A 10,637-nucleotide genomic window follows, 5' to 3' on the forward strand; every position below is an offset into this window, starting at 1 on the left:
GGTGCAATCATAAAATAGTGCTGAGAACATAGGTCACACTGCAAGCATCCTAACCCAGAGCTAGGGGTTAAGGATAATCATCAACTCACATGGACAGCTTAGGGAGCCATCTAAGGGTTCTCAGTTCTTTGTTTACTCATCTCTTTGTGCTTCATCACTGACTCCAGATCAGAACTGTCATAAATACTACTACTTGCTTTGTCCAAGAACACCTTTGGCCCTTTTCAGTTTGCATAGCAACAGAGCTGAGGAGGGAATATAAAAACTATCCACTACTAAAACGGAACCCAGGGCTTCCCTGGTGGCACAGTGGACAAGAATCTGCCTTATAGTGCAGGGGACGCTGGTTTGATCCTTGGTCTAAGAGGATCCCACATGCAATGAAGCAACTCAGCCCATGTGCCACAGCTACCGAGCCTGTGCTCCGGAGACCATGAGCTGCAGCTACTGACCCCGTGAGCCGCAACTACTGAGCCCGTGCTCTGGAGACCATGAGCTGCAACTACTGAGCCTGTGTGCCACACCTACTGAAGCCCATGCCCCTAGAGCCCATGCTCTGTGACAAGAAAAGCCACTGCAATGAGCGAAAGCCATCACACTGCACTAGAGTATAGCCCCGACTCTCCGCAACTAGAGAAAAGCCTTCACAGCAATGAAGACCAAGCACAATCAAAAAATAAAAGATATAAAATGGAACCCAAAGTATAGATAGACCTTCTTTTATTTGTGGGGAATCTGGATAAGAATAATAATCCCAGAGCAAGAAAGTTAATCATGCTTAAATATACTTTCTACTTGGGTCTCATTAGGCCTGGAACAGAAAGTCAGGAGCGAGTATTGAACAAATGAAAAATCTACCTGTGAGTTTCTGATTTTGTATGCAAATCATGCCATGGTTTGAGAAAATATAGCTCTTTCCAAAATCAGGAGTACACTGGCATATAAAAGCCAAACACAGAATGAAGTTATGTTTGTCCCTTGGCCCCCACCATCATTTCCCACCTCTGGGATACCAATGCTCTAAGGCTGACTAAAAAGTCATTGCCATACATGTGAGTGTGTGCAGACTCAGTTGTGTCTGACTCTGTGCAACCCTATGGACGGTAGCCAGCCAGGCTCCTCTGTCCACAGGATTCTCCAGGCAAGAATACTGGAGTGTGTTGCCATTTCCTTCTCCAGGAGATCTTCCCAACCAGGGACTGAACCTATATCCCCTGCATTGCAGGCAGATTTGTGACTATTGTGCCACCCAGGAAGCCCTCATTGCTATATGTTACTGGCTATAGATGAATTGCGGAGAAGGCAATGGCAAGCCACTCCAGTTCTCTTGCCTAGAAAATCCCATGGATAGAGGAACCTGGTAGGCTGCAGTCCGTGGGGTCGCTAAGGGTCAGACACGACTGAGCGACTTAACTTTCACTTTTCACTTTCACACATTGGAGAAGAAAATGGCAACCCACTCCAGTGTTCTTGCCTGGAGAATCCCAGGGACGGGGGAGCCTGGTGGGCTTCCGCCTATGGGGTCACACAGAGTCGGACACGACTGAAGTGACTTAGCAGCATAGATGAATTGACTTGTTTTGGCTTTTACTTGAACAGGAAACTAGTGTTGAGATCAAGGGAGATGATAATTGCAGCATCATTGCACCTGGCATGTGGGCACCAGATGTAACAAGCAACTTTGAAAATTAAGAGTTTGTCCAGAAAGGAGTAAAAAGTATGATTAGGGGGCCTGAGATTCTGAGCCTTTGAGGACTAGTTGAGGTAACTAAAGATGTTTAGTCAGGAGACTACTTAGTGGGAAACTTCACACCTTGGCAGGGTTATTATTTTTAATAGACGCTTAGTCTGGGTGGCTCCAGAGAACAAAATTGGGCTACTGACAGGTTGAAAAAGAAAACAGAAGTTAACTCTGTGAAAGAAAGAATTTTCAAATAATTGAAACTATCTAAAAATGGAATGGGAACCAAATAGGATAAGATGAATCTTCTGAATAGGGCTCATTACCCTTACAGGATCTGGGAGTTAGGACCTTAAAGCGGCATGCTTCCACTAGACACCAGGACACCCAAGCCTCTGGTGTAAGATCAACTAATCTGTGAGCAAAAAGCCCAGAATCTGACAAATAAAGCCTTTAGTTTTTCTTCCTTAGAGACTTAATATTGAGAAATCCATAATTTGACTATCTTGGGCCAGGTCTCAAAAAGCCCCTAGAGGGAGGAGGGGATTGCGACACACAAACTTGAGTCACAGACTCCTCCCTAAGAAAAGTCCCGCCGGCGCCAAAAGTCGAGCCAATCAGGAAAAGAGGGAAACCCCCCCCCCTAAAAACCGCGCGCGTATAAGCTGGCCAATGAGCTTCCGTGCATGTATAAACTGGCCAATGAGCTTCTGCCAGCTTGATCTTTTGAACAGAAATAGGTGCTTATGTATCCTGGAACCTGTCCCCGCCATATTTGGTTTTCTTTTAAACCAACCAATGAAAACCCTGTAACCAAGCTTCTCGCTTCTGTACCCGCGCTTTCTGCATCCCGACCCCATAAAAACCCCCTGCTCCAGCCGTTGGGCGCGCAAGTCCACCGAGAGACTTTGTCGCCCCAGGTACCTGTGTATCTGAATAAACCTCTTGCTGTTTGCATCCGAACGTGAATGGTCTCGCTGTTCCCTGGGAAGGGTCTCCCTTGTGGGAAAGATACTCCACGGAGGTCTTTCATTTGGGGGCTCGTCCGGGATCCGGAGACCCCCCCTCGCCCAGGGACCACCGACCCCTCGTCGGGAGGTAAGCTGGCCAGCGTTTTATGTTTTACTGTTTTATGTTTTCGTGCTTTCTGTGTGTCTGTTGTGGTGCGACTTGAGTTTCAGCTGAAACAATCTGTATCTGGCGGAGTCAGGAAGGAGCTGACGAGCTCGAACTTCCCTCCGCAAGCCTGGAAGACGTTCCAAGGCTAACTGGAGCCCGATTTTTCGGTGCTCATCCGTCTCAGTTCACGACCAGAGTCGGACTTTTCGGGGCTCCGCCCTTGTCCGAGGGGTACGTGAAACTTCAGGGAGGCGAGGGATCCGGACCCTCATCTACGCCTCCATCCGAGCTTTTGTTTTCAGTTTTGCGCAAAAACCGTGCCGTGCGATTTTGGTGTATTAGTCTCTGTGTCGTGTTTGTTTGTCTTATAACAGGAGTACTCTTACTAGAAAAAAATGGGTCAATCTCTAACCACCCCCCTGAGTCTTACTTTACAGCATTGGAAAGATGTCCAAGACATCGCCCATAACCAGTCAGTAGAAGTCCGAAAAAAGAAATGGACAACCTTTTGCTCGTCCGAGTGGCCCTCCTTCAATGTGGGCTGGCCACAGGATGGGACCTTTAACTTTGATATTATTTTCCAGGTAAAGGCAAGAGTGATGGATCCCGGGCCCCCTGGTCATCCCGACCAAGTGGCATACATCGTGACTTGGGAAGCCCTGGCCTACGACCCTCCGCCATGGGTCAAGCCCTTCGTCAATCCCAAGCGCCCTCTTCCCCCATCGGCCCCTGCCCTTCCACCTCTCCCCCTCCCTGCTTCGGCCCAACCGCCTACCCACTCGTCCGGGATCCCTCTGACTGGGGAGAATAACGCTCTCCCGGCAGAAGGGGTTCATCAGCCCGGAGGAGCATTCGCGCTGGAAGGCAGCTGGCTCTGTGGGAGAGAGGAGGTCTCTCCCGATCCGGAAACTGGTGGGCAGTGGACGCCCTTCGGTAAGGTTACTTTAAACTGCAGGAAGCCTCAGAGGTCTCAGAGACCTAGTAGTGTGTTTTCGGCGGACGTTTGTCTGTCCTCCGTTTGTCGTGTTATCGTGTGTGCCGGCATTGTCTCCGTCTCTCTCCTGTGTCTGTTCTCTGCCGTAATCTGTTCTGTGGTCATGGGTCAAGGAAGCTCTACCCCGCTCTCCCTCATGATGGATCATTTCTCTGACTTTAAATCTAGGGCGCGAGACTTGTCTCTGCTAATGAAGAGGAATAAGCTGGTGACGCTCTGCTCCTCGGAGTGGCCCACTTTTAATGTCGGGTGGCCGAGGGAGGGAACCTTCAGCCTGCCCACCATCCGGGCTCTTGGGGGAAGGTTCTCATGCCCGGCCCTTCCGGCCACCCGGACCAGATGCCCTATATCCTGGTCTGGCAAGATCTGGTGGAAAACCCACCAGCATGGATAAAGCCTTTTGTTTCTATCCTTTTCACCCATAAACCCACCTGGGATGACTGTCAGTAGCTGTTACAGGTGCTCTTCACCATGGAAGAACGGGAGCGGATTCTATCGGAAGCTCGGAAACATGTCCGGGGTGTGGACAGGAGGCCCACCCTGCAGCCGAACCTAACTGATGAGGGATTTCCATTGACCCGGCCCCAGTGGGACTTTGAGCGCGCAGAAGGTAGGGAGCATCTCCGAGTGTACCGCCAGACTCTTATGGCAGGCCTCCGAGCAGCTGCCCAGAGACCAAGGAATTTGGCTAAGATAAAGTTGTTCAGGGATTGGTTTTGGCTATGGAGATTAAATGAAAATTACGCTGCGAATACAATCCCCAGAGCTCGGGTCAAGTAAAAAGGATGAATCGGACCCTAAAGGAAACATTGGCAAAATTGGCAATAGAGACTGGCGGGGACTGGGTGACTCTCCTTCCTTATCCCCTTTATTGTCTATGGGGTCCCTCCGCCGACCCCCTATAGAATTGGTCCAACTGTTTTATAAACTAGTAAATTTTATATTGTAATGTCTAATTCATGACTGAAGACTCACACTGTGTCTGTCTTAATATGTCTTGGTATGTCTTTGTCTCTGAGTAATATTTTTGAAGTTAATTTGTAAATGAGCTCTATTTAATTGGCTTAAAGGGTAAGCGCTTACAAATCAGATAATTCTAAATTAATAAATTCCAGGTTCAAGTAAAGTGGAAAATATTCAGTATTAAATACCTGATATTAATGTTTGTTGATCTATCTAATATAGACATGTCTTAGAGTAATTAACATTAAGTAGAATATTTTCATTGCACCTAGGTTCAACATAAATATATCTGGTACAAGTTTGTCGACAAAGAAATTACCTTGAGTGAAAAAAAAAAAAAAAACTTCTAAGAAATGTAAATGAGACAAGAGCTTTTAGATAAACTCTATTAAGATTAAAATGTCTGTCTAAAACAGTTTCTCTAGATTTTGGTAACCTGAATTTCTAAGGTTGTGCTAAATTAAGTAACAAAATTTTATTGAATAGCTAGGTCATTTCCAAATAAAATAAGGTTCTGAAACATTCACTACTGAATACTAACTTATAGAAAAACTAAAGATTTTAGACTATTAATAAATAATGTTTGATGCCATCCTGAGATGTTTGCTAAAATTTTTAAGTTATCACTGGTGTTTATGTTCACCAATCTATAGAATGATAATATAAAGGTCAAGTCTTGGTTGCTTAAGGGAAGTAAGATGTGTGTGTTCAGTAAAGAAGGTATGAATAATGAAGTTACATTTATGAAGGAAAAAGGTAATAGGTCTGACTTACAGTTGGCTGTTTCAGGATGGGAGAACAAATGGGTACAGAAAGTGATAAAATGGTTTTGTGGAAAGTGGACCCCAAGGAAAGAGTTTTGTGTATAAACAAACGTTTTCTTGAGATGTTAAACTGCATTTGACAATAGATTTAAGATTATTTGCCTCTTAAATGGTCTGTTCTATATTTGCCTCTGAAATCCTATATTGTTACTATGGCTGAGTGACTAGCTATTGTTTCAGTGACCTATAATCCCATCTGAGTGAGTGTTCTAAACCTTTCTGATATTTGTTGACAAAACTTCCTAAATCAATCTGATGAAGCACTTTTGGCTTCTAGCTGACTTTGGGATGCTTCAGAGGGCCCCTGAAACATCCCAAAGGGAGATATTATACTAATTGGGTTCAACTTCCATGTTAAATTACATGGGAAGTACTGTCAAGTGAATAATAAATCTCGGGTATATTGTATGGTAGATGTTACTAATACAGATATCCTAGAAACAATTTATACATAAATTCTGATATATTCAGGTAAAATGTTGCCATAATTCTGATTACTATCTAAAAGTGTTATCACAGCACTAACCAAGTTTCTTGTAAAAATTCTTCCTCTTCCAGAAGATTTATGGAAAGGACTTTAGGATAAATATAAGTTTCTGAACTGGGTAAGAAATTAAAAGATTCTAGTGGGAAACCTAATGACTGTACAAAGGTTAACAAAAGGACCGAATGAACTGGCAAATATGCTTATAACTTTTATGGTTTCTGAAAAATTACTGGTTTGAATCTGTGTTTTAATTATGACTTAACAGTAATTTGGTAAAATGGTATTTAATACACAAATTGAAGCATTTAACATTTTTCTCTGTCTGACCCCTTCAGAGACTGGAAACTCTTAGGCTTCCAGTAACTTTATCAGATAAACTAAGAAGGTTATCTCACTAACAGGTACAGAAATCTCAGTTTTGGAGACCTTAAGAAAGGGAGGAATTCACTCACATCTGTTAGGCAAAATCTGTGATAAGCCTTTGAGATGACTTTCCTAGCCCTGAAAGGTTTTAAAGTCAAGTTAAAGACTCCATAAAAGTTTCAGCAAAGCAAAAAAAAAAAAAAAAGTCTATGGTTATATAAATAATCAGGTCAAGTTTATTGAGAACAGATCTATTTTGTAAACAAGTCTTAATCTGGTTATATTTGATAAAAATGAGGGTGATTTTAGGGAGAAAAAGATGTTTCAATGAATGTTGAATCCTAGGTTGTTAATGGAAGTCTGTATCTACTAAGACTCATTTCCTGAATGATCTTTGCTGTTATGTGATATTAATATGGGATTTGGTTGAGTTCTTAAAGAGCACCCTAGGTTTGTTTCTGAAGCTTGTCTCAGTGATCTATCTTTGGATGAAGATCAGATGCCTTATGACCTGCAACTAGGACTGGAAAAAAGACATAATTTAAGGGACTGTCTCCAACCTGGATGGAAGGACTTTTTCCAGAAGAAACTACACTACACCAGGATGAGAAGACGACGACATCAGAGGTAGACAGCTTGCCCAAGATGCTGGACCTGATTCGTAGGATTATTTATGTTTTCTTGACTTCTTAGATCTCTGCATATAAATCAAATGCTTTTCTACCATAGGCCTGATCCTATGCTAGTTTTAGAAATTAATCCAATTGTCGGGTTTGTAGACATGTAAAAGCTCATTCTGCTTATACAAAAACTCTGTTAGACTTGTGCCATCCTAATGTCCTTAAACCATGGCAAAAGTCTGCTTCTAAATTGGAAAATGAAAAACAATAGCTGGAAATCAGAGTCAGGGCTATGGGAAATCCAAGATGGCTGCTTGGCTTTTCTCAGCTCCCTGACAAACCTCATTTTTTATTTGATGGGTTAAAGCCTTCCTGGCTACAGGGTTAATGCCTCCATAATGAAAAATCATGGAATATTAAGTTTGTAAATTGTTAAATTAAGTTTCTAGTTTTGTTAATGTCTAGTGTTTACTAAGACTCATGGCTAAACAGTCCCTTGTTACGTGATACTGCTAAAAGATTTAATTAAGTTATTAAAAAGGACACTCTAGGCTAGTTTCTAAGGCTTATCTCAGTAACCAATCTTCAGATAAAGGTCAGATGCTTCATAATGTACAACCAGGAGATTAACACCAGGCTATAGTCATTTAACAAATGAAGTCAGATGACTTGGGGTATACCAGGCTTTACCTAAGAAAAGTTCTTGACTGATAATTCTTATTTTACTAATAACTGCTAGCTATGGCTATATTATTTTCTATGTCACTTGTTTCACTGAGCCTGTGATATAATGCTGATATGCAGTTCCATATGAGATCAATAATTGTAATAGTGTGACTCTGGGTATGAGAAAAAGCAACAAGAGGGAATATTTTCCTGGACCAGGAGGCTAGTGAGACAGTGGTCCAGAGACTTTTGCTACTTGCAAGGCCTGGTCCAGTTTTAGCACACTGAGTGGCCCATCGCTTCCCTAGACCTGGGAATGAGCCTTCCCAGCAACGCGGGACACAATGGCCATGAAATGGTGTCACATGGTCAGATATGTGGCTATGAAGGGACCCTGCTGACTGGAAGTTGGTACTTGCCAGCTGCCTCTACAAAGATTATGTCACGACCATTGCAAGCTGCTGCAACACCCCCTGAAAGAAGTTCAGGGTGAAAATCAGGAATGAGGCACTCTGTGCTCTGAAAAAACTGGCAGAACAGGCCTTCAGATAGTCAGATCTTTTCAGAAAAAGGTTTTATGAGTTCCCATTCTTGCATCTTCTCATACCTAGAAAAACACTGACGTCATTAATGGTGACATCTGCTTTGGCTATTAAAAAAAAAAATTTTACTATTAAAAGTCAAAATAGAGTAGCTATGGTTCAGACATCCTGGGAAATAGCTATTTCCCAGATATCCTGAAAAATGATATTATGGGTGTGATTTCAGATTGGACGCTGTGACCTAATGTAGAACTTGATGTTCCTGTAATGCATTTTTGCTTCTGTACTTTGCTTGCTGCTCATAGAACTAAAGATCCCTGGATCAAACTCTACCCACGGAGGAAGATTCCTCCGTTTGAACAAAAGAAATGGGGGAATGAGAAATCCATAATTTGACTATCTTGGGCCAGGTCTCAAAAAGCCCCTAGAGGGAGGAGGGGATTGCGACACACAAACTTGAGTCACAGACTCCTCCCTAAGAAAAGTCCCGCCGGCGCCAAAAGTCGAGCCAATCAGGAAAAGAGGGAAACCCCCCCCCCCTAAAAACCGCGCGCGTATAAGCTGGCCAATGAGCTTCCGTGCATGTATAAACTGGCCAATGAGCTTCTGCCAGCTTGATCTTTTGAACAGAAATAGGTGCTTATGTATCCTGGAACCTGTCCCCGCCATATTTGGTTTTCTTTTAAACCAACCAATGAAAACCCTGTAACCAAGCTTCTCGCTTCTGTACCCGCGCTTTCTGCATCCCGACCCCATAAAAACCCCCTGCTCCAGCCGTTGGGCGCGCAAGTCCACCGAGAGACTTTGTCGCCCCAGGTACCTGTGTATCTGAATAAACCTCTTGCTGTTTGCATCCGAACGTGAATGGTCTCGCTGTTCCCTGGGAAGGGTCTCCCTTGTGGGAAAGATACTCCACGGAGGTCTTTCAATATCACAGGGCCATAGGATGTTGGAGAAAAGGGACTTCTAAAATCATCCAAGCTTCTGATTAAGTCCATTTGCACACCCTTTGAATCAAGGGTGCCCAAGAAAGTTGCAGAAGAAATACCTGAGGACAACTTGAAATGTTACATCAACTTATATTATTCTTCAATCAAAAAATGGACAGATCTAAATAGACATTTCTTCAAAGAAGATATACAGACGGCCAAGAGACACATGAAAAGATGCTCAACACCACTAATTATCAGAGAACGCAAATCAAAACTACAATGAGGTATCAACATACACTGGTCAGAATGGCCATCACCAAAAAGTCTACAAACAATAAATGCTGGAAAGTGTATGGAGAAAAGGGAACCTTCCTACACTGTTGGTGGGAATGTAAAATGATACAACTACTATGGAGAACAGTATGCTGCTGCTAAGTCGCTTCAGCCGTGTCTGACTCTGTGTGACCCCATAGACGGAAGCCCACCAGGCTCCCCCGTCCCTGGGATTCTCCAGGCAAGAACACTGGAGTGGGTTGCCATTTCCTTCTCCAATGTGTGAAAGTGAAAAGTGAAAGTGAAGTCGCTTAGTCATGTCCGACCCTTAGCGACCCCACGGACTGCAGTCTACCAGGCTCCTCCATCCATGGGATTTTCTAGGCAATAGTACTGGAGTGGCTTGCCATTGCCTTCTCCGGGAGAACAGTATGGAGGGTCCTTAAAAAACTAAAAATAGAACTACCACATGATCCAGTAATCCTACTCCTGGGCATTTATCCAGAGAAAACCATAATTCAAAATGACATGTGCACCCCAACTTTCATTGTAGCATGATTTACAATAGCCAAGACATGGAAACCCTCTAAATGTCCGTCAACAGAGGCTTGGATAAAGAAGTTGTGACACATATATACAATGGAATATTACTCAGCCATAAAAAGAATGAAATAATGTCACTTGCAGCAACATGATGATAGTTAGTAGAGATTATCATGCTAAATGAATTCAGACAGAGAAAGACAAATATCATGGTATCACTTGTATGTGGAATCTAATTTTTCTAAAAGATACAAATAAACTTATTTATAAAACTGAAGCTAATAGATACTGAAAACAAACTTATGGGTATAAAAGGGGAAACGTGGAGGGGGAGGGATAAATCAAGAGCTTTGGATGAATACATACACACTACTGTATATAAAATAGATAACCAACAGGGACCTACTATGTAGCAAGAGAATACTACCCAATATTCTGTGATAACCTATATGAGAAAAGAATCTAAAAAGAATGAATATATGTATAACAATTATTTTGCTGTACTGAAACTAACACATTATAAATCAACTATACTCCAATAAAATTTAAATATTTTTTAAAATGTATGATATTCTTGCCCTTAATTCAAATTGTGGTGCTGAAGAAGACTCTTAAGAGTACTTTGGACTG

The 10,637-nt window shown here is 42.8% G+C and overlaps 1 protein-coding gene across 2 annotated transcripts; it reads left to right on the forward strand.

Moving 5' to 3' along the window:
• The first annotated feature begins 2,169 nt into the window (after window positions 1-2,169).
• On the forward strand, window positions 2,170-4,654 carry LOC129542871 (uncharacterized). 2 transcript variants are annotated; one of them, XM_088833835.1, is made up of 2 exons: window positions 2,170-2,779; window positions 3,385-4,654. In XM_088833835.1, the coding sequence occupies exon 2, from the start codon at window positions 3,400-3,402 to the stop codon at window positions 4,186-4,188; it is 789 nt and encodes a 262-aa protein (XP_088689961.1). In that variant the 5' UTR covers window positions 2,170-2,779; window positions 3,385-3,399; the 3' UTR covers window positions 4,189-4,654. The 2 variants fall into 2 exon arrangements, with proteins under 2 accessions (XP_088689961.1, XP_088689960.1); XM_088833834.1 differs by having other exon boundaries at window positions 2,170-4,654.
• The last annotated feature ends 5,983 nt before the right edge of the window (window positions 4,655-10,637 follow it).

Source organism: Moschus berezovskii, chromosome X (assembly GCF_049115385.1).
Source record: "Moschus berezovskii isolate FMDL1 chromosome X, NW_MosBer_1.0, whole genome shotgun sequence".
Taxonomy (NCBI): Eukaryota; Metazoa; Chordata; class Mammalia; order Artiodactyla; family Moschidae; genus Moschus; species Moschus berezovskii.

Coding starts and splice junctions, on each gene's coding strand:
- LOC129542871 (XM_088833834.1), top strand. CDS start 3,196: ATGGGTCAATCTCTAACCACCCCCCTGAGTCTTACTTTACAGCATTGG.